Genomic DNA, 25,751 nt, shown 5'->3' on the forward strand with positions numbered 1-25,751 from the left:
AAGCGCTAAACTGGCTCCCCTTCGAGGCGAGGATTCAATTCACCCCAAGCTGGCATGCATCACGCACAAGGCCCTTCACTCTAACTCCCCTACGTATCTTGCACAGAAGCTTGTGTTATCTGGAGGAAACAGAAACTCAAGATCGACCAAGGCCCTCCTACTCCGGCCTGCACGCTTTACGAAAATAAAAACCTACAATCGGGCTTTCACCGGAACTGCACCAAGAATATGGAACTCCCTCCCTCCTGACATTAGAAAAATCCCTTCCTTTGCTCGCTTCAAAAAAGAGGCCAAGGCCTTTCTCATGGATAACTTCCTTGACTAGTGCCTTATCCTGCATCCTTGTACATTACCTCTCTTGTTCATTGTATTATATTTGTCCTGCTGTATAGCCTATCCTATCCCCCAGGTACAGTACCTGTTTGCTACCCTGTCCCACCTTCATCCCTCTGATTTACTGTAAGCTCTCCTATGTACTAATTTTTATAGTTTTTACCTGTTTTTTGTTGTGCTAGGACCTGCCGTGACCCTGTATTACTCTATTGTATCTGTAAAGCGCTCTGATACCCTCATGGGTCATGTTCGCGCTCTATAAAACCTTAAAATAAAAATAAAATAAAATCTCCGGCAAAGAGCCCCCCCCTTATGGGGCCCATAGGGCATTGTAGCCCCAGCCCTAGGAGGAACACATGGCTAACGGTAAGCATGTAATAAAATTGGTGGGTGAGGGCATTTGTTCCTAAACATTAATGCTATTTTTTACCCTAACGAGGTCCTCTTATCATAAGATATAGTTGGAAGGCCCCCTATTTTTTTCCTTTCGGAAATATATAAATATATATACATACATACATACATACATATCCAAAACTTCGCGTAACTCTGCTACCGCTGCAAAACACGGACACAGACCCCAAATTCCAGTCTTCAGTTGTTTATTGCTGTGCCGCCATAACGTTTCGGCTCTCGACGAGCCTTGATCACATGACACAGGTGAGGCAGAACTTTTCAAATTTAAAGTGACCAGTGCATACGTAACGCCATTCACTAGACGTATGGGGTAATAGACATAGTAAAAATACTTGTTTCTTCCTACGTTCTGATGTAAACAGTAAAATCGATAGAAAGCATTGTGTCTTACACATAAATAAATATATGTTGCAAATCATTGGTACATCTTAGTAAGATACTAGGAGTGTTTGATCAATTTGATCTTAGATTACTTTTAGATTCCAACCCATACATCTTCATTCTACTGACTGAATCTATAAGCGATTACTGTGCGTAATACGTCAGTATGTGAATGTCCAAATATTCCCTAAGTGCAAAACGTGCTTTAGTGGAAATAAATATAAAGGTGTAGCGATTTTAAAAAGTTTTGTTCGATAGACTCCTTAAATGTTAACATTGGAAATGTTTTTTCAAGTCGATGCTGCCCAAAATGGATTATCCTGTAATGAATTCAAAAGTAGCATCTTATATGGCACTTAAAATCCCTCATGATTGGACTATACTGCGTGCCAAGTGCAAACAAACCATTCAACTACAGACTAAAAAGATATCATTACAATATCAAATTCATATAAAGAACTGAATAGAGATCCATAGATTAACATATAAAACCACAGTATATTAAAACACCATATAGAATAAATATTGTGTTTAAAAATATATACATGGTCTTAAAATCCTACTTAAGTATAAATACGTTGTAAACAAATAAATACATATAAAATAGGATCATTAAATATTCATATGAACAATAATATTAAATAACAATAAAATTGTTGCTAAAACCAAATTGTAAATACCATTTCTAGTTGTCTTGAATAGTATTGTTCGTTACTAAGGCCAAAATTGCTGACCCTGTGACATCATGAGTATCGTTGTTTACCTCAAGTCTTAATGCCTTGCCCTCATTAGCCCTAATAAAATATATACAGATGAATATAGCACAGTAAATCACACTTTTATGCATATACTATGATCAGTTAGCCTAGACATATATGTAAATCTTCAGTTATAGTGAGACCTCCTGGTGTTGGAGTCTAACTGCAGTATATATCTAGTCTCAAGCCTGCGCAACTTTAACTCTCTATTTCCAACTCGCCTACTTGGTGGGACACTGTCAATAACAAAATACTTGAGTCCACTGTTTGAATTATGTGTTTCTCTAAAGTAGTGAGCAACAGGATCAGTATTATCCTGATTGCTGATGGCTCTCAAGTGCTGTAGTATGCGTTTGTGCACTTGTAGTTTGGTGCTGCCTATGTATTGGAGACCACATGGGCACCTCAATACATAGACAGCATACTCTGTCTTGCATGTCAAGAGTTTCTGTATTGTACAGGGCTTACTGCTAAGCGGGGTTACATATGTATTCGTGTTTATTCCGTGTGCACATGCCTTGCATGTGCGACATTTGTAAAACCCCTTGTTGGTTTGTAGCCAACTAGTTCTTTCCAATACCTCTGGGACTAGTATTTACCAATACAACTCTATTGAATGGTGATTTACTGTATGTAACTGCAATCATGTGTGGTAACAGGGGTCCTATTACAGTATCGTTTAATACTAGTGGCCAACTTTGTTGCAGAATCTTGTATATCTGATTGTGCTGCTTACTGTAGCCAATTATCATTCTAAAGTTGGTATTAGGGTCTTTAGTCTTGTCTAGGTCCGGATCTGATCCAGAAATTTTGAGCAAAGAATCTCTGGTAGGGATCATTGATTTGGCTATGGCCTTGGAAATGGTAGGTTAACTGTAGCCTCTCTCATGAAATCTTTTAGAGCTTTCCAACTGGGCTGCTTTTAGATCTGTTTCATTGCTACATATGCGACGCAACTGCAGCATTTCCCCATAGGGTATGCTTTCTATGAAATGTCTAGGATGTGCGCTGGTCGCATGTAATGTTGTATTTCCTGCTGTGTCCTTGCGGTGCAATTTACTTTCTAGTTTATCATTTTGGACATAGATCTCAGTGTCTAGAAAGTTTACAGACTTGGCACTTATTGTTTCTGTAAAATGGAGGTTAAGCTGACTGATGTGAATTGCTTCTACAAATGCTTGTGCTTCTATTTGTGTACCTCGCGAGACAACAAACAAATCATCAATAAAGCGTAGCCACTTAATCACATGCTTCGTCATCTAGAGACTGAGTATCCACGAGGACCAGTTCCTCCCAGTAGCCCATATGCAAACAGGCATAACTAGGAGAAAAACTGGCCCCCATGGCCACTCCTCCAGTTTGTTGGAACAATAGATTGAACATGAAATTGTTGTTTTTAAGGCAAAATTCAAGCATTTCAATTACCATTACATTATGGTCATGAAAAGCAGACGGTCTACTAGATAGAAAATATTCGGTTGCTTTGATGCCATTCTCATGTTTGATACTGGTATATAAGGACGTCACGTCCAGTGTCATCTGTAAATAATCATTCCGCCATTCGATCTCATGGATTTGCTTCAAAAAGTCCCCTGTATCACGTATATAAGAAGGTAGATTTTTTACAAAGTACTGTAAAAAGTAGTCAACATAGACCGATGTACACTCCAGAATACTGTTTTTCGCTGAAATTATCGGACGCCCTGGAGGTGTTACAGCATTTTTATGCACCTTCCAGATGAAATATATTGTAGGTGTCACTGGATTGTCATTTTTCAAATATTTGAACTCTTCCACCGTGATGAGCCATTTGGTCCGCCATGTTGACAACTTTTTGTGATACGTCGTGTATACTGCTTTTAGATTGATCATTGTATTCTTTATATAGCATTCCTTATCATTAAGCTGGCTGAATGCTTCTTTTAGATACTGTTCTTGAGGCCAGATGACCACGTTGCCCCCTTTGTCACCATTCCTAATAACCACGCTCTTGCTACTTTTTAATTTCGTTACAAGATTATATATTGACGTTGTTGGTTATTGTATTTCCTTTTTGTCCCTCCCAACTGTTCATTTAGTTTCTTTAGTTTGGATGTTACGGTCTCATGGAATACATCAATAGAGTCCCGGGGCATGATAGGATTGAAGGTAGAGGGTTGCCTGAATGGGGTTTGTCGCAATGTCTGTGTTCCTAGTTCAGTTCCTGAAACATCACTTTCATTGTTGGTCATCTCTGTTCTGCATTGTGTCTGTATACAATCAGTATCATTCCAAAGGCTTTCAATTTCCGCCATTAAATGTATATCTGTTTGTGTTAAATTAGAATTGCTCAGTAATATTTCTGGTGTCGGAATGTCATTTACTTTTTGTCTTTGATTAAGAGTATGACATTTTTTCAATTTACGTTTTCTCACTGTTCAATAGATATTAAGTCGTGTAGATGCATAGTCAAAATCTTTACCCGGTGAGTATGATAAACCCAGGGTCAAAATCATTTCCTCTTCAGGTGTAAGTTTATTGTTTGAAAGATTGAGGATGTTATTCCCGGTTTTATCTGTGATATTCACTTTTTCTGCCTGTAATTTCTTGTCTTTTTCTTGGCAGGGTAACTTTGCCCGCTGTTAGCTTGCTTTCCGGCTCTGCCTCCTCCTGAAGTTGATGGCTTTTCTTCGTTTGTTCTTGGCAGCCTTGGGCGTAGCGTTTGTCTCCGCTGCTCGCATAAATAAACGAGCTCTTCTTCCGGCATTGGTCTCTTTGCGTGGTCACCTGGTTCTAGACTACGCATTTCTATTTCCGATTCGCTGCCACCCCCTGAGCTCAGGTCAGACTGCGAGGTTACTCGCTTTGTGTTTGACACTTTATTTATATTTCGTGCATTCGCCGCTGATTTGTTCTTCGCTGTTCTGTATCCATCATATTTTTTAGAAAACTTAAAAATCTGACCTAATTCATAATCTGTGCGGTCCCTTTGAAATTTGTACACTTTCCTTTCCTTTATTTTGTCTTCTTCTTTCTTCAATCTAGTCAACATATCTTTCCTCAATTTGGCCATTTCCTCTGTTTGCTCGAGCTGCCCCAAGTCATCATTAATGTTATCGATCTCTTTCAAAAGCTGTGCTCTGTCTATATCAGCGTATTTGATGAGAATTAGTACGAGTCTCCTTGATGAGTCCAGGTCACTCTTCGCCCATTCCCTCATTAATTCCGGATTCGGGTCCTCATAACTTGGAGCATTTATTATTTGCAGGCCTCTCTGTATTCTGCCTACATCAATATACTTTTGAAGCGACTTCGATTTCCACCATTTACTCTGTTCGCTTTTCATCTTTTTTCAAGTTTTTAAAATTTTTCTTTTAAGGAGTCTGCGTCTTTATCTCTACTGGCGTCCGATTGTTTGACACCTATCATACTTGGGGGGGCTGTCTGAGAACATGTATTGCAGCAGCCTCCCTGTCTCTGTGTCGGCAGACATCATGCAATATTTGTATTACTCTATGTAGCAGTTCCAAAAACTATCCAGGCAATCCCACGTTTTTGCGCTGGTTTCCTCTTCACCCCTAATTGTCCACTCATTCCTACCTTTGCTCCTGCAGTGAGTCTGTCTCCTCCGAGTCAGTGCCTCTCAATGGTGCAGTAAGGTTTCCGGAAATGTCAAGGGCTTCGGGGGGTCAAACTCGGACTTCCTTCTAAGAATCCAAAAGCCGCCGAGCGTACTCGGCAGAAGTGTCCCGCTTGCGAGTTGACTCTTAATGAAGTGGGGGTTCAGTGTATGGCCGTGCGAAACGAAAACGGTCCAATATAGCCCAAACTCCGCATAACTCTGCTATCGCTACAAAACACGGACACAGACCCAAATTCCAGTCTTCAGTTGTTTATTGCTGTGCCGCCATAACGTTTCGGCTCTCGATGAGCCTTGATCACATGACGCAGGTGAGACAAAACTTTTCAAATTTAAAGTGACCAGTGCATACGTAACGCCATTCACTAGACGTATGGGGTAATAGACATAGTAAAAATACTTGTTTCTTCCTACTGATGTAAACAGTAAAATCGATAGACAGCATTGTGTATTATACATAAATACACACACATATATATATATTCACTGAAAAAACCATAGGTTATAGACCATATATAGTTAGGAATTAGCATTTACAAAACCTTGAAAATTCACTGAAAAAACCATAGGTTATAGACCATATATAGTTAGGAATTAGCATTTAAAAAACCTTATTTTACTCACACAAAACCATTGAAATTCCATATATAGTTAGTTGTACTAACTATATATCGCGCACCCGCAATCCACTGCTGATGATGACATCACTGTCATTTGAGATGTCATCAGTGATGTCATCAGTGATGTCACTGACCATGTCATGAATGATGTAATATGTGACATCATCAGCAGTGGATTGCGGGTGCGCGATATATAGTTAGTACAACTAACTATATATGGAATTTCAATGGTTTTGTGTGAGTAAAATAAGGTTTTTTAAATGCTAATTCCTAACTATATATGGTCTATAACCTATGGTTTTTTCAGTGAATTTTCAAGGTTTTGTAAATGCTAATTCCTAACTATATATGGTCTATAACCTATGGTTTTTTCAGTGAATTTCATAGGTTTTTTAATAGCAAATCTTTATAAAAATAATACATTTTAAATCGAATTTTATATTTTATAATTTTTTTTTTTTTTATATTATTTTTGGTGCGCTCCCGGGGCGCGGACAGGTGAACGCACGGGTAAGCGCAATCTTGCGGCGCGCCCCGGGGCACGTACTGATGCGCGTCCCGGAAGCGCTATTGCCGCGAACGAAAACAACATCGTGACGTATCGCGTAGCCGCCACGCCTTGCGTCATAAGACACGTATCGCGTAGCCGCGAGATGCGTCTTATGACGCACCGCGTAAGCGCCCCCGGAAGCGCATACGATCGCGCAACGTAAGCGCCCCGATGCGCTTACGATACACACCCGGGACGCGCCCCGGGGCGCGTAGCGTAAGCGCGTCAAACCATGTGACTTTAAAATAACACTTTTCATTGGTTCAGAACTTTTTTTTCCAAATTGTGTGAAACCCACCCATTTCTCTCACTATTGCTTTGTACTTGGAGAGAGCAAGAGCTGTTCTGTCTACTCTGTTTATCTCCTACTTTTCTGATCTCCAGCAATGGCTGCAAGAGAGTCATCCAGCAGTGATTCAGAGGGATTTTTAGATGAGGACCCTCCTCAGCAAAAGAAAAAAACCCATTTCATCTGGAAATTTTACGACATCCCTGAAGGACAGAAAAAAGTCAACGCTCCCAAAGTAACCTGCAAAATATGTGGGAGTAGTTTATCCAGAGGCAATCCTCTGAAAAAATATAGTTTTGGAAATGCTAATTTGATCAGGCATGTGAAAAGAAGACACCCTAACAACTTTGCCAGGGAGAGTGTCAGAGAGCTGGCACGGAATGTACCCACAGATGGCGGCAGCACCTCCACTGGTGGAGCAACACCTTCGGGACCACCCCGTGGAAGAATGGTCCCTAACATTCAGCCGGTGTTTGCAGGCATCAAATTTTTGTGCACGGAGTGTGACGAACTGCTCTGCTATGGGGAGCAGAGTGTTGAACTCATTGCCCTAAAGAAACAGCAACACCGCTGCTCTTCCAGTCCCTAAATTTTCAAATTTTTTTGCTCCTGTTGAGCAGTTTTGGAATCCTTGTTTTTGTTTTTCCCTTGACAAAAATCCCAAAAAAATATATAAAATTGTTTTTAAAAAGTCTAAAAAATATATAAAACAACAAACAAAAAAAATATATAAAACAACAAAATCAAAAAAAAAGTTCTTTTCAGAACTACCTCCAATTTATAAAAAGAAGCTTTTTTTTTTTTCTTAAAAAGTCTGTCATTTTTTATCTCCATGGTACGCTCCCCCGTACGCTCCCCGGTGCGCGTACCGGGCGCTCCCCCCCGCGAAAATCGTTTTTTTTTTTTCACCCGCGGGAGCCTTTTAAGGCCCCCACATCAAAAGTAGGGGGTCAGGGGGGTGTACCCTGCCCCCTTTTGCTCATTTCCCCCCTTTGATTCTTGCCACCTCTTGTGTCTCAATCCTACCGAGACACAAGATGGCGGCCGCTGCGGACTGTTTCGAATGTTTACAGACACCCGAGAACCAATCAGCTTGCCGTGCGCAAGTCGCGTGGCGCGCCTGGAGCGCTCCCCGGTACGCGTACCGGGCGCGGCTCTAGATATATATCTTTTTTTAAACCTAATTTACTCAAAATTCACAGGACCACATATCTTGAGACCTAGCAAAGGCACATCGGGCAAACAATATCTACAATTTTGCCAAGTTTCGTGGAAATCCATTCAGCCGTTTGAGCTAAAAGTGAGGCCAACCGCCCTATGGAAAATTGCATGGCAAAAACACGTTTTGGGACCCCCCTTTTTTCTCGGCCCCCCCCTTGACGACCCCCCCCCAAATTTTCAGGGGCTGCTCAGAAACAAAATGTTCCATTTTCCTGAAAATTTCAGCCAATTGCGTCCACAAACGGCAAAGTTATTAGACATAGAATTTTCAAAAATCCCATAGAGAAAAAATCCTAACTATATATACCTACTGGCGACCGCCAGTAGGTAATATATATATATATACATATACTGACAAGCTAGTGAATTTGATAAGGCTATATATATATATATATATATATATATATATATATATATATATATATATATATATATATATATATATATATATATATATATATATATATATATATATATATATATATATATATATATATATATATATATATCAAGGTCTCTTAGCAGCAGGACACTTTCTTGGTCTCAGACCAGCAGAATTTTACGAAAGCAACGAGGCATTATTGAGTCTGATGGAATGGTGTTTGTACAATAAATACTTTGTATTTGATAAACAAGTGTGGAGACAATTGAGGGGTGTTGCGATGGGAGCCTGCTTCTCCCCCAGCTACGCGTGTTTACACGTGGGCTGGTGGGAGGAGCGGGTTCTCAACGTAACACATCAAGTGTGGGTGAAGGAGAAGATCATCAAATACCTCAGCTATATAGACGACATCTTTATAGTGTGGCAGGGTGATGCACAAGAAACATCTGCTTTCATTGAGGATCCCAATAACAACTCTCTCAATTTGAAATTTACATCTCACATGAGTGCTAAGCAGATTGAATTTCTTGACGTCAACATTTATATTGACGAGTTCAATAGAGTGCAGACTACCCTACATAGAAAGCCCACAGCAGGCAACACCACTCTGCACGCCTCGAGTCTTCACCCAAAACACAGCATCCCTCTAGGTGAGAATTTACGACTCAAAAGAATATGCAGCTCTATTGATGATTTTGATAGATTAAAGAATTGCGTGCCAGGTTAAAAAATCAAGGCTACTCGGACACAATGTTTGAGCAAGCTTTGAATAAAGCCAATCTTAGATTGAGGGCTAGTCTTTTTCCGTCTGACATTCCTAACAGAGAGGTGATTACATCTACCCCCGTTACTGTTGATTCACAAAATGATTGTCCCAGGTTCATAACGGCCTTCAGTGACCAAGAATCCAAGATCAAACAGATCATGAATAAGAACTGGTCTACCATTCTAACAGACAACATATTAGGGCACATGCTTCCCATCAAACCAGTAGTAACTTTCCGCAGAGCGCGCAGCATGGGAGCTGTTTTAAACACCAGTAGTCCGGAATTAAAACATAAGGCGAACTGGCTGCAACCTGCAGCCGGATTTCGCAAATGCTCCAGCTGTCGAGCCTGCAAGTTTGGCATAGATAAAACTCATTACCGTACCCCTTTTAACAGTACTGAAATTCCCATTATAGGCAATTACACCTGTAAAACGGAGTTTGCTGTTTACGTCCTGACGTGCACCTGTGGCCTAAATTATATAGGCAGTACCAAACAACATGTGCATGTCAGGATCCTACAGCATCTCTGAGCGATCCTACATAGTGATCCTGCCTATCCCGTGGCCCGCCACTTTCAAAGTAAACATAATAAGGATGTAAACTGTCTCACCTATTATGTAGTGGCTGCGGTGCCGAAACCTCTAAGGGGAGGTAACAGAGAATTGAAATTGAGACAATTAGAGTCCAGCATGATCCTCGAATATGACAGTAAATGGCCGAATGGTCTTAACACCGAGGACCTCCACAATTTCTTGTGATCTATATTGTCTGGACTCTATTTACGAACTTACTTTTGTCTCAATTTTCTAGCTTGTACCCTTAACCATCAGGTAGTCAGGTTCCCTGTTGCCTGAGGGGATTTGTTGGCCAAAACTGTTCTCATGATGTTCATTGCTAATATTTTTGTACTGTATTTTATTGATTAGTCAGGTTCCCGGTTAGTAATTAGATAGCTTTCAACAGCGTCAAAGTTTCCTCTAGTGTATATAGGTATGTGTATATATATTCATTATTCTGTCTTTTATTAGCTTTTGACTATAACTGTTTTGCACATCAGGTATTTTATTCACTTTTATCATGATAAACTATTTAACCGTTTTTTGTAATGTTTTAAACCCAATTTTAACTAACAAAATGAGGTTCTGCTAAAAAAAAAACAATTGTTAAGAAGGCATTTGTGCATTACAATTACAGGTTGATCTTATCATGCACTTTAGCACTTTATCCCGCTTTGTCTTGCACATGTAATATAGCTTCTTGCACTTTAGGCATTTGACCAGGTGTCACTATTAGTAGCACTATAAGTTCCCCCGTCCTGCCCGAGTATTATCTTGCACTGTGGATACAGTTTAGGAACATCTTTTGTGTATTATACAATAATATAACGCCCCGTTAACTTTATCAGAAAAGTAAGGATTTATCCTGTTATTTTCAATTGTCATGATTTAACCAAATTATGTCTTTCATTAGAATGTTAACACTTGTGAAGTTTTCATGTAGTGTGACTATTGGTGTATTTTGCACATTAGGCAGTATGTTTTCTATCTTTATGGTCATATGACCAGTTTAGAGGCGGGTCACATGAGGATCACTAGCATTATAAAAAGTAAAAAGTTACATCGGGTCTATTGCATGTGAACAAGGGCTGTTCCAGCCCGAAACGCGTCTTGCCCTTCAACCCAGCTGAGAAATGCAATAAAGAAAACCTGTAATTATCCTGGTGGTCCGTCTCCTGTTTGCTTCGCCGTTCCGAGTTTGGGATCGGAGGTAGTGTTTGGAGTATGTATGTATGTATGTATGTATGTATGTATGTATGTATGTATGTATGTATGTATGTATGTATATATATATATATATATCCTGTAGTACGCAGTACGTGGTCTATTGTTTGCACTGCCCTTGTGGCCTTCGCTACATCAGCAGTACAATCAAAGAGCTGAAACTAAGAATACTGGAACATCTTAGAGCCATAGACAAAGCAGACCCTGCCTATCCGGTAGCTCGCCACTTTGCTGAAATACATGGGCGGGACCGTAATAAACTGCAGTATTTTGGACTAGATACTGTACCACCAAATGTGAGGGTTGGTGACCGCCTAAGGCGACTCCGGAGATTGGAGTCGAGATATATTATAGACCTCTGTACGAAACATCCGAAAGGTCTAAATAGTGGGGAAGAGATGGCATTCCAGTTAGGAAAATGAATACCCTAGTCTACAGCATTGCAGGATAAATCGAACTCTCATGGAAATAGAGAATGGTGGCACATTTTTCATCTCACCCCACTTTATCTCTGCAACATAGACACTCCTCTCTGTAGGGCAACATCATTATTTTACCTGTCTCTTGTCTGCCTGTTCTTTCTCTTTATCTCTCCCCCTCTTTTAGGAGATGTGAACCTGTGAATTGTTGTTCTGAATACTTATGGATCTCTGATTTGATCTGTCTCCTATGAATTTTTGAAATTTTGAGCGTATATTAATCATACTACTGATATGTTCATTAAGTCCAGAATGTGGCTTATAAGTGTGAATTTGTCCTATTCTGATAAGGTCTTTTTTCTTTCCATATGCAGTTGCCCAAGCATATAAGCCTTTTGAAGTTTTGATAATAATGAATCAATGTTTAATGAGGGTCTGCATGGATAGTGTCGTTGATGAGGTTGAACTGTTGAACTTACATGCAACCCTTTGCTGCTATGATATGAGGCATTTTTAGTATTCACTTCTTTTACGATAAGTAATAGATATGTATCTGTATGTATATAGCTATCTGATGACATGAAATGATGAAGGATATTAGCCGATCCATGGCTTGATCTTTTTTGCTTATGTTGCAACAACCCTAATAACACCAATATCCCACCTTTTCTGAGGTGCCTCTGCCCATCTATGGGCTTAAATAGCATCTAAAAGCACCTTAATGTGGAGTAACAGGATGTATTGTGCATCACTCCAAGATTTCGCGCACTGTGATCAGAGTGGGATCAGTCCTTTGTCAGTTTTAATGAGCATTGGGAAACTTTATTAACATGCCTGTGTTTGTTTGCTTTGTGACACACATTGACGAAGGCAGCACGCCGAAACGCGTCTGTGTGAGCTTCCCCGCAATAAAATCTAGCGTGGTTGGCATATAACCCTCGAGTGCTGTTTTGTCTTCTTTTGCCAAATGGAGGAGAATTGGAGCGTCATATATATATATATGAGTGGCCTTATCAAATTCACTAGCTTGTCAGTCACTGCTCTATTCAAGCAGAGTCCCTGAAGTATTTCTCTGGGAAGGACTGCACTTGCAAGTTAACAAAGAAAAGATTAGTAACTTAGAACAAGACAAGCAAACAAACAGATATAGGAAACAGACACACATGCAAACCCGCACATTCTGCTCAGCAGTGGCCTGTCAGATTCTGGAGACAGGTAAGCATAGTGTTATTTTAGAAGTAAAAGCATGACAAAGGGAGGTGCGAAATGTTTGTTTGCTTTCTAGGCGGCCAAGTTAGTTACCAACTTCTTAGACGCATCTGACTCATCCAACCTTGGTGGAAATTCTAATTGGTCAGATACACATGGGTTCTAGAGCTCAAGTTACCGCTGATGGCGTTTAGGAAAATTTGACTTTGTATGGACACAATCGAAAAAAAAAAAAGAAGAGGAATTCTACTTGTCAGATTAAAGAACTAAAACAACCATCTTCGGACACTAATAATCAGTTCAAATTGTTACTCTCCATGGTAGTTGTTTTGAAGACTCTTGCACACCTGCAACTAAATCAGCAGAATCGATTTGCAACATGACAACCTGAAATTCCTGGAGTCACTAAGTAAGGTCAATGGTACGTGCCACACAAGAATTCAACAGTAGACGCAGAAGTTACTACAAAATGCCGCTTACAACTCTGCACTTCATCCACAGTGAAAAATCAAATATTTATCAACAGATTAATCTGGTATGGGTGTGAAACAGAGTTAGCCATCTAAGCAATGTTTTGGGAAATTAATTTGACATCTTTGTGGCTCAGAAGGTCTTATTTATTTGTGCCAAAAGTAGTATTTGTGTAGTCTAGCTGCTTTCACTCGCTTTCAAGTCACATGCATTAGTGATGTCTAAATTAAAGCACACAGCATTCTTGCTTCATGCTTATAATACAGAAGATAATTATGTTATAACTCATGCAGAGAGTATTCTTCAAAGGACCGTTTGTCTGGAACCATCACAGATTTGACAGGAAAAGGTGAAAATTAATGGATAACATCAAACTACAAAACTCAACTTATATCAGTAAAACTGCTTCAGCTGAGTCTGGAGGTACAAAAGAAAAAGGATGTAATTCAAAAGGCAGCAGGTGTAGGGAGCAGTCTGCTTAAAGAAGCCTCTCAATTTTGGGGTATTGGTAAGGAAACATGCAAATTGCAAATGTTAAAAAAGGGTATGTATGGATTGAAACTTACATCGCCTTGACCCTTTGCATACTTCAATATCCCTTTGTCCAGGAAAAAATATCTCTGTAAACAATAAAGAACAATAAGTTTACCATGAACATTAATTAGTATGATAGGTAAAAAATAATTAAGATAGCTCAGTGGGTCAATGAATATGCTGCATTACTCTGCATGCTACTAGCAAGTCATTTGATGAGTAACACAAACACAAATTATTTCCTGTATACAGTGAGGACAAATGTTAAGCATTCAGCAGCAAGATAAATCAAATAAAAAATAGACATTTTCCATAAATTTATATAAGATACTTTGCGGGACTGAGCTGCTGTATTGTAAGTTAATAGCAGGGGACTTGTCAATAAGAAAGACACATTATGATTTAGATTGCTACTGGTTAAAGTACAATACATTTGACAGGTATAACACAGCTAACTTGAACTACTAAATTTTCAACCTACACCTACCCTTAAACAAAGAACGATGCTGAATTGTTGAGCAAAAGGCTTTGAATACGTATACTTGTTTTCACTGACCAAATGAAAGAAAAGGATGGCAAGCTATATTAGAATACATACCTGTAGGAATTATAGAATTTAAAGTTTAATGGTGCCAGTCTAAATCGAGAAAACTGTGTATTTAAAATATGAGCTTTTACACTTTGATCAGGTTTTGTTGGTGAAAAAAACGAGGAACCATTTTCATTGTATTAACCCCATGCCAAACTATACATTTCTGCTCTCCTCAACCATTTTCACATCCCTCTACATCCATATCCTTTTTTGTATTTCCTGTACACGTATACATAGGTTGGTCTGTTGGCACCATCATCCTCTGAAGGTAATGCAAGATTTTTACCTGCCATGCGTCCATTGAGCACATGTGTGAATCGTAGCAAGAGAGTTAAAATACTAGTGAAGCACTGTAGTCTAAGAGTGAACTCTTCAGGGGTGTCGGTTATCTGTATGGTTAGTCTATTAAATACATCATCGGCACATACATAGAGAAAGGGATATGCAAGCACAGAACTTGTCATAATATGCTATTCATTGGCAAGACAATAGACCTCTTTTTTTTGTCTCTAGTTTCATGTCAATGAATAGTCTGTTTCGTTATCCCTGTCAAAGACTAGGTAAGTCTTTCACAAGGAGTATCATTATTAAATTGTCTGCAAATGTCACTATTCTAATAATAAGCGCCCTAAGGGACAGTGTTTCTACTTTTGTCAGCCAGTTCAATATTTTGTGAGGTGTTGCCTTTAAAGTTGGTATGGGCTTGGTATTTTTCTCAAGGTTCCTACGGTCTTCAAGTACCAGTTTTTAGAAGGTGGTTATTTCTTTGAAGATAAGATGATTCGGAGGACTGAACTTCAAGGGGGGATGAATACCAGCAATAGCAATCTTAGCGTGGGATAAAAAAATTGTGCTCTAGTCAATGAAAACATTTTTTTAGAAGTTGTATTTTTTATTCAAACTGTATTGTTACATTCCAAGAAAAAATAAGCCCTTATAGAAAAGTGATTTCTCAACTGATGTCAGTAAGAGTGAAGAAAGACCGAATACAAGTAGTAGGTCTTCTGATCAACACACTGGTAAAGGTGGGGAGTACTGACACCTTGTACCAATCCTGCCTTGGGATTCCAGCTGCTCTTGGATCGTTGATTATGCACAATACAGGTGGATCATTTTTTGGCATATGGACAGTGTTCGCACTAGCACATGGGTTTTCTAAATCTGAGAAATGACAAGAAGATTCAGAAAAAGTAACAGCCTTATTCTTGTAGCCACTACAACTGTTTTGTTTTTGACAATCAATTAATGGTGACTGTTGATGATAGCACAAATGTAAGGCTACACTTTCCCTTTGGAGAAATCAGGAATAACTGTTTTACTCTGCTGCTCTTTTTCATGATGTTAAACACTATGACAATTATAATTGTTTGTTAGTAAGAAGCTTGGCATCACAATTTTCTCTTCAAATTCCTACATATCTTGTTGTGGTTTTTTAATGTTTTTTAGTGTTGTATCGTTCCCTAGACCCATCCAGTTGCGAGAATATTTAGTAGTCGAATAACTGATGTTGTAACAAAATTAAGGGCCATCTAGAAAAATCACTGGTCTGGTACATACAAGAGGACTGAGAGGAACATTGTTATTTTGTCAATAAATCTTCATTAATTTTGCATGCACCAGAGTTAAGACCAATTTCTTTATTCACTTTCAACTTGGTTAATATCTGATGATGGTGGAGAAAAAACTTGCCAGAAGAGGATTTATATATAAAAGGGTCACCAAGTATTATGGCAACATGTTTCTCAGAATATGTCACTATCTGTCCTACTGTGTATGGGAAATCCTTTTATATGCCAACACAAAAATTAATGAGCAAGGAACTAATATAAGCCCATATGTCCAACTTGATGTACACAACAATATATAAAAGGAGAAATGGAATAAAACCGAGAGTGAAATTAACCTAGGTACATGTAAAATAAAGGCAAATCGATCACCAGATAATCAATATTAAAATATGAAATGACATACTTTAAAACTCAAAAATAAGATGCAAACAATGCAAACAAAACAATGTATTTTATATCAAATAGTAGAATGATGAAACTAATGCAGGATATTCACTGCTCAGTGAAATATGAAGGAACACCTAACAATAGTGCAAAGATTAATTTACAACACCATTATTCAGGCCGCGTAATAAAGTGCAAGAGGCGAGTCGATGGATGGGCTGTGGGACTGAACGAATATTTGTTGTTCAACGGGTCATCATCCGGACAATGAAAATTTGGTAATTATCTGCAAATGCTGTTGGAAAACGGGACAAAACGAAAAAAAAAAAAAGACCGCAATGGTCTAAAAAGAAATGTCCACAGTGTACCCAAGGTGAAACAAGTGAAGTAGAATAACTTACTGAGAAGAGGTTGATTTAAAAAAAAAAAAAAAATATATATATATATATATATATATATATATATATATATATATATATATATATATATATATATATATATATATATATATATTACCTACTGGCGGTCGCCAGTAGGTATATATAGTTAGGATTTTTTCCCTATGGGATTTTTGAAAATTCTATGTCTAATAACTTTGGCGTTTGTGGACGGAATTGGCTGAAATTTTCTGGAAAATGGAACATTTTGTTTCTGAGCAACCCCTGAAAATTTGGGGGGGGTTCGTCCAGGGGGGGCCGAGAAAAAAGGGGGGTCCCAAAACGTGTTTTTAACATTGAGTTTTCCATAGGGCGGTTAGCCTCACTTTTAGCCCGAATGGCTGAATGGATTTGCACGAAACTTGGCAAAATTGTAGGGACTGGTAGCCCGATGTGCCTTTTGTAGGTCTCAATATATGTGCTGCAGTGGATTTTGAGAAATTAACGTTTAAAAAAAGATATATATCTGTAAGCGCGGACCAGGCAGCGCCCCGGTTCGCGGACCTTACACGTATCGGAACTTCGCGTAGCGAAGCTGATTGGCTCTCCGGTGTCTGTCAACATTCTAAACAGTCCGGAGCGGCCGCCATCTTGTCTCTCGGTAGGATCGAGAGACAAGAGGAGGCCAAAACAAAGGGGGAAATAACCATAAGGGGGCATAGTAGATCCTCGCTGACCCCCTAGGTTTAATGTGGAGGCTTTAAAAGGGCCCCGCGGGGCAAAAAAAAAAATAATTTTTTTTTTGTTTTTTTGCGTGGGTAGCGCCCGGTCCGCGAACCGGGAAGCGTTCTGGGGAGCGTACTACAATGAAAAATGAATGATAGACTTTTCAAATGCTGTATGTTAATTGATTGTTGGTTTTGTTGATTATTTTTTATTTCCTTTATCTTCCCAGGGAGCGACCCGGTACGCGAACCGTTGAGCGCCTCGGTTCGCGGACCTTAAGCGTTCCGGGAGTCCACCATTTTGTGTTTCGGTCGAATTAAGATACAAGATGGAGGGCAAATAATGTTCAGAATGGGTAGAAGGGGGCACGGTAGAGTTATCTTGACCCCCTAGGTTTTCTGAGGGTGGCTGAGGAGGCTTATATGTGCGAAAAAAAAACATTTTTTTAAAAAAATTTCGCGAGGTTAGCTCCCGGTACGCGTACCGGGTAGCGCCCCAGGGAGCGTACTTTGTTGAAAATTAGTGAAAAAAGTTAGAGTAAAATAATAATTGTGAGTGATTAGATGTAGTAACAAGGACAAAGAGGTTCCTAGAGGAATTATTTCTTATTATTCAATGAGTTCGATACTTGTCATAGAAAATGAACAATCTTCAAAAGAATAACTGGAGATTATAATTATATAATCATTGATTTTATATCAGCAATTTAAGAGATTTTACAAACACATTGGTGAATATCCAAATGATAATTCATGAACTGGCAACAAAAAACTGCTACTTAAATTTTGTATGAGCAGTGATAACAGACACTTTTGCTTATTATATAGACAATATATACAGATTATGTCCTATATACATTGATTATTAACTATATACATAAATTTACAATACATAGTCAAATAATATTTGGCAAAACAGTGTCAATGTGTCGACGTTTCGGTCTCAAAATTCAAAATTATATGAGACCATCCTCAGGACCAATGTTGCACCATGAATTAATGGAATGTCACCCTGGATTAATCCTCCTGACACTCTAACATGGGTTCACTTGTTCAATCGTGATAGCCGGGCATAATTAAAATGCCTGCATGGAATTTTGTCGGGAATTCAATCACCGCCCATTATCCAAGCCTCGCTGCAACAGACGAGTGCAGGTCGGCGTCTTCCGGGTGGACCCGGAAGACGCCGACCTGCACTCGTCTGTTGCAGCGAGGCTTGGATAATGGGCGGTGATTGAATTCCCGACAAAATTCCATGCAGGCATTTTAATTATGCCCGGCTATCACGATTGAACAAGTGAACCCATGTTAGAGTGTCAGGAGGATTAATCCAGGGTGACATTCCATTAATTCATGGTGCAACATTGGTCCTGAGGATGGTCTCATATAATTTTGAATTTTGAGACCGAAACGTCGACACATTGACACTGTTTTGCCAAATATTATTTGACTATGTATTGTAAATTTATGTATATAGTTAATAATCAATGTATATAGGACATAATCTGTATATATTGTCTATATAATAAGCAAAAGTGTCTGTTATCACTGCTCATACAAAATTTAAGTAGCAGTTTTTTGTTGCCAGTTCATGAATTATCATTTGGATATTCACCAATGTGTTTGTAAAATCTCTTAAATTGCTGATATAAAATCAATGATTATATAATTATAATCTCCAGTTATTCTTTTGAAGATTGTTCATTTTCTATGACAAGTATCGAACTCATTGAATAATAAGAAATAATTCCTCTAGGAACCTCTTTGTCCTTGTTATTGATTATACCCAGTTCCGGGGGAATATTGGGTTGCCCTCTATAGTAAACATGATTAGATGTAGGGTAGCTCTGAGAAGAGCTTTTGGGTTTATGGTACATTTAGGTACTTATAAGTAGGTACCAATGCACATTTTTAAATTCAGAGTGAAAATTCTGTTGCCCTCATCTGAGAAGTGAACTCCATCTCCTCTGTAGATATCTTGCATGTAGTAACGCAAGTTATTGTTGTACAGGGAGCCCATTCCATGGTCTCTCATGTAAGCTGAAACAGATTTGTTTACATGCTTCCTCGACTTCTCAATTTGTGGACAAAATTGGTTTGACCACCTCCATTTCTGTCTTTGGCATATATTTGAATATACCAAGGCAGTCTGAGGAAAAAGTGCCATTAATTGCTCAAAGGTGTCCTTTAAAAGCATTTCCAGACCTACACCAGTGAAAGTGCCCAAGTCATTACCTCCACAGTGCACAATTAACAGGTCAGGTTTTGGCAAATGCATAAAGGTTTTCACCAATGGTATCAATTGGTGACATTTTAATCCTCTGTGGCCAAACCACTTAATTTCCACATCTTGTAAATTGAGGTTAGGTAAATTCCTGCTTTCAACGTACCTTTGAGCCCAGTGAATATAACTATGACCAACAATCCAGACAGAAAACATGGTGAGAGAAGGTTCTCCTGCAGTCAGATGAAGTGTGGCAATGAAATGGCAGTTGAAAAAATGAGAGTGTAAAATGAAAAAAAAACTGTGGAGTTTCTGTGTTCATGAAGCAGTAACAGTGATTGGTGGATTTTGATTGATGAAAACAGAAAGTTAGGGTGCACAGATGTGTTCTTTGAAAGATGTATTTTGAGTGGTCAATAAAAAATCATTAAATGAAAGAATGCACTGGATATGCAGGTGCACTGAGAGTTCAGAGTTCAATTGCAACATTGTTGTGTGAACTTGCAAACACCAGAGGTCTTCCAAGAGGTGGTTGCTATGGAAAATAGGCAGAAAGGGCAGAGGGGGAAGGGTTTTCATTTGAAAAAAAGTGAGGGAAGAGTTTTGATTGGGTGACATGAGAAATATGTGTGAAGAATTACAGCATTTCTGTGCTTTTGATAGCTGCAGACTCTGGAGTGCATACCTTTTGCTCTGCTGAAGACAAATTGGTGTGTTTCTGAGACTGTTTTCAAACTCAAAGTATTTGCTAAGGTGAGAAAATATTTCTTTAATTTAGATAGAGAATAGTGTGCTTTAAGGAGAAAATTATGATTTATGTGGCGCAAATTGCTTGTAAATATGCTCTCACATGTGTATGGAAAATTTTGATTTTGAATGTTTGTGTTACATAGCCATGTTAAAAAAGTGACCCAACCATGCTGGAAAGGCAATCAAAAAATGCTTTCATGTGTTTTAATGACATTTTAAGTCATTTTCCCATGTGCAGTGTTTAGAAATTATGATTTGAAAATCGTTTTTGGGGAAAAGGAATTGTTTTTAAATTCATGACAAGGACATAATGGTGTATGCTTCTTTATAAGGCAATTGACTGTCCCTGATGTTATTTTTCTCATTTCAGTGTAAGACCTTTCTCTGTGGCGCAAATTGCTTGTAAATATGCTTCCACATGTGCATGGAAAATTTTGATTTTGAATGTTTGTGTTACATAGCCATGTTAAAAGTGACCCAACCATGCTCGAAAGGCAATCAAAAAACGCTTTCATGTGTTTTAATGACATTTTAAGTCATTTTCTCATGTGCAGTGTTTTGAAATTATGATTTGAAAATCGTTTTTGGGGAAAAGGAATTGTTTTTAAATTCATGACAAGGACATAATGGTGTATGGTTCTTTATAAGGCAATTGACTGTCCCTGATGTTATTTTTCTCATTTTAGTGTAAGACATTTCTCTGTGGCGCAAATTGCTTGTAAATATGCTCCCACATGTGCATGGAAAATTTAGATTTTGAATGTTTGTGTTACATAGCCATGTTAAAAGTGACCCTACCATGCAGGAAAGCCAATCAAAAAACGCTTTTATGTGTCTTAAGGACAATTTAAGTAATTTTCCCATGTGTAGTGTTTTGAAGTTATGATTTGAAAATCGTTGTTGAGGTAAAGGAATGTTGTTAAAATTTATGTGCGCCATATGCCCCCAAATTTCTTTTTTAGGGGTGCAGCAGGGTGTTCTTGAGACACCCCTGCACCTTTGGAATAAATTCCTAATTTGTGATGAGCAAATTGTTAATCGCAAATTGCACCTTCATTTATATGAGCCTCCTACTTGACATTCGACAGCTTATGATATTTGCTATTAAAAAACCATTGAAATTCACTGAAAAAACCATAGGTTATAGACCATATATAGTTAGGAATTAGCATTTACAAAACCTTGAAAATTCACTGAAAAAACCATAGGTTATAGACCATATATAGTTAGGAATTAGCATTTAAAAAACCTTATTTTACTCACACAAAACCATTGAAATTCCATATATAGTTAGTTGCACTAACTATATATCGCGCACCCGCAATCCACTGCTGATCATGTCACATATTACATCATTCATGACATGGTCAGTGACATCACTGATGACATCACTGATGACATCTCAAATGACATCACTGATGACATCACTGATGACATCACTGATGACATCATTCTTGTGCTAATACGATAAACCTCTTCAGACTCTAATATAACCTTAGATACACTCAGTGTATACAGACACTCACACACTGCCACTCATCCATGGAGTTACTCACACACCCAGTCAGTCATGCAAAGAAACAATCTCACCTCCATTTCTTCAACTATACAGTTATACACACCTTACTTATTGAAACATATACTAACACATATTTACTCTCTTATACAATCCCTGATACAAGTTCACAATGATCGATACAACCACTCACTCATTCAGTGGCTCTCATGCACAGTTATTTATATATGCCAACTCTCACATGTACTGTGTTTTACATATGTACTTACTATGACATGTAGCATTGAGATATCCATTCACTCATCAATACACTCATGCACACAGTCAACTGCCCATGTAGCTGTTTCCACATGCACTCTTGAACTCATACACCTAGTGAATAAACTGCTCACACATCTATGCACAGAGTCACACACCTTCCAGCCACCCCCACACAAACTCAATCTCCCATAGAAATACTTGGGCAACCAATTAATAACACATATAGCCTCTCGTATAGCTAATGATCAACACATGCAGCAGTTTACATCACAACAGACATAATGATGCACAAATTAAGACAGTTTAGTCACTAACCCATGCATTCAGTGAGACACATTTAATCACTCACTCATACAGTCAGTCACGCACCTACTAAATCCTTCATCCAGACACTTATACATCCACTCATTCTTCAATATGTAAGACATATTTTAACTTTACAGAAACATACAGTCACTGGATGTTGTCATCAGTGATGTCATCAGTGATGTCATTTGAGATGTCATCAGTGATGTCACTGACCATGTCATGAATGATGTAATATGTGACATGATCAGCAGTGGATTGCGGGTGCGCGATATATAGTTAGTGCAACTAACTATATATGGAATTTCAATGGTTTTGTGTGAGTAAAATAAGGTTTTTTAAATGCTAATTCCTAACTATATATGGTCTATAACCTATGGTTTTTTCAGTGAATATATATATATATATATATTTAATTGAGGGTGATTACATAGAATGTATCATATTCATACAGGAAAGAACACATCAACCCCTACATGCTCCTTTCTAAAATCCAAGTTCCAAAAAAGAACAGCTTCATCACAAACCTTTCACCTCAAGCAGGGAAACGTTATCAGCTTACAGAGCATCATAGCAGTCCAATAGTCATAAATTCCCCGACAGCCTAAGGAACTTGGAGTATGAGCCATATCACAGAGCACAATGATGCTCCAGGCCCTTTATCTTCGGCATTTAGGCTCACCGATGTTTGTAGGTGGGTGCGACTTCAGACCTAAATTTTGCAAGATGACAGATCTGGCAACCAGGGTAACCACATGGAACTTCTTCATATTTGCAGTATTAATACAGACATTTAAGGGATAGCTTAATAAAATTGCTTGAACATCCTGAGAAAAGTTATTAGGCGTCCATCTGCAAAACTCCATAATAGGGCTCAGTATCCCGCATTTTTGTGCAGTCTGGAACAATATGCCACCAATGACCCACATCTTCCTTTAAGCCACCCTTTAACAAAGAAAATTTAATGACATATAAGCTTGTTCAATGCCTTCATCAGAGATTGATACTCCCCCATCTGACTTTACTAAACACATCGACTTCCTTATATTTTTGAATGGGACTGCCCAGTAGCTAGCTGATCTACATGCACTCGACACACACAATTATTCTACTAATCCAAGGCAGCCATTGATTTTTCTAGGATCTAATTCTAGCAAAAAATATGTAATATGGAGATAAGGCAACTTAAGGGGAGGTCTTCCAATAGTTAATGTCTGGCGCTATAGCAATTTATTTATTTTATTTATTTATTTATATTTCTTATAAAGCGCAGGAATTCGATCTCCAAGGAGATATCTCCGCGCTGTGTTGTTCCGAAGATAGGTAATGACAGCAAGTTTATATGACATATCTTAGGATTACTAGGCAGGAAACAAGTACGTCTTCAAGTGTTTTCTGAAGGTAACAAGATTTGAATTTTGTCTTAGGAAGGGGGGTAAAGAGTTCCATAAGGTAGGACCTCTAAATGCAAGGGCCCGGCCTCCTTGTCTTTCTCTTTTGATCCTAGGGATCTGTAACGGAGCTTGATTTTCAGATCTTAAAGTTCTTCCAGGTTGATAGAGTTGGAAGATTTTGTTCAGATACCTAGGGCCAGTACCGTATAAGCACTTGTGAATGGTACAACATATCTTAAATTGTACTCTCTGACGTATGGGAAGCCAGTGTAGCTTGTTCAATAGGGGGTGTGAAGGGGATCTTGCAGGGACATTAAGGATCAATCTGGCAGCAGTATTCTGAACGACCTGTAGTCTCTTCAGCTGTTCTGTATTAGCGGATATGAGCAATCCGTTACAGTAGTCAAGCCTACTCATAACTAAAGTTTGTACTAGTGTTCTCCGATGATGGTCAGCTAAATATGGGAAAACCCTTCTGAGTAGGCCAATGACTCTCATGCAGGTTCCCGTAACCTGTGTGGCATGATCTTTTAACACCAGGGATTGATCTAGTTTGACACCCAGATTTTTCACACTTTCCTTGGGACAAGGAGCTGTACCTAATTCCGGCAGCCACCACTCAGGCGACCAAAGGAGAGGGGCATTTCCAAAGAGCATGACCTCCGTCTTGCCCACATTACACTGTAGGCAATTGGAGGTCATCCATCCAGCTATGGCTCTCATTCCAGCAGCAAAGGAATTCCTTACTGCAGAAGTCATGTTTTGGAATGGAAACAGCAGCTGGGTGTCGTCTGCATAGGATATTGGTGTGAACCCAAATTTCCTTGCGACCTTCGCCAGGGGGGCCACATACACATTAAATAATGTGGGGCTTAGGCATGAGCCCTGTGGAACCCCCTTGGTGAGCTCCCTTGAGATGGAATAGTGGGAGCCCAGGCGAACATTTTGTGATCTGTTGGAAATGAAGCTTTTCAGCCAAGATAGAGCAGTTCCCTCCACACCTACTCCCTCCAGACGACTGATCAGGGTGTCATGAGACACCGTGTCGAAGGCAGCGGACAAATCTAATAGCACTAGAATCATAGAGCCTCCTCTATCCTGTGCCATTCGGATGGTATTGGTCACGGAGAGGAGAGCTGATTCTGTGCTATGATTTGGTCTGAACCCAGATTGAGAAGGGTCCCGACCGTCCGCTGCCTCGATGAATTTAGAGAGATAGGTGTTAACATGTCTCTCCGTCATCTTGCTGATGTACGGTAGGAGGGAAATAGGACGTAGGTTATTAAGGTCTGACCATGGTAGCGCGGTGTTTTTACGAATGGGGTTAACTACCGCCATCTTCCAGTCATCAGAGATCCTTCCTTCCTTTAGGGAGATATTGATCAGTGTTCTAAGACTTGGAGCCAGAATGCTGGCCAAAGGTGCAATCATCATGGCTGGTAATAGGTCAATCGGTGATCCAGATTTAATTAAATTAAGAAGCGAGTCTACTTCAGTGGGACTGATCTCTGGAATCGAAGTCAGAGTGAGTCTACATATTCCATTATTAGTGGACTCATCCCTGGGACTATCTATGATATCTCTGTTATTGTATGGTGTTTTGGTGATTTTGTCATAGATTAAGTCTATCTTTTTCTCAAAGAATATCGAGATCTCAGCACATAGATTTTGGTTAAAATCATCTGGACTCTCACAAACTGTAGGTTTAACAAAAGATTGTAGCACTTTGAACAGTTCCCTAGTGGAATTTCCTGCCTCTGTGATTTGTGAGTCAAGTGTGTGCCTCCGAGCTTTCTTTATATTTTTAAGGTAGTTGGAGTGAGCTTCTATATAAAGAGTTTTGCTCATAGGAGTATGAGTTTTCCTCCATTTTTTCTCCAAGCTCCTGCATTTTTGTTTTT

The 25,751-nt window shown here is 39.0% G+C and overlaps 1 protein-coding gene across 3 annotated transcripts in view; it reads right to left on the reverse strand.

Moving 5' to 3' along the window:
* OSBPL3 (oxysterol binding protein like 3) overlaps positions 1–25,751 on the reverse strand; it is an 861,863-nt gene that overhangs the window by 373,223 nt on the left and 462,889 nt on the right. For all 3 annotated transcript variants that reach the window (XM_078663459.1, XM_078663461.1, XM_078663460.1), the window contains exon 6: positions 13,786–13,839. In XM_078663459.1, coding sequence (XP_078519585.1) covers positions 13,786–13,839 — 54 coding nt within the window. The remainder of the gene's footprint in view (positions 1–13,785; positions 13,840–25,751) is intronic.

Source organism: Lissotriton helveticus, chromosome 10 (genome assembly GCF_964261635.1).
Source record: "Lissotriton helveticus chromosome 10, aLisHel1.1, whole genome shotgun sequence".
NCBI lineage: Eukaryota > Metazoa > Chordata > Amphibia > Caudata > Salamandridae > Lissotriton > Lissotriton helveticus.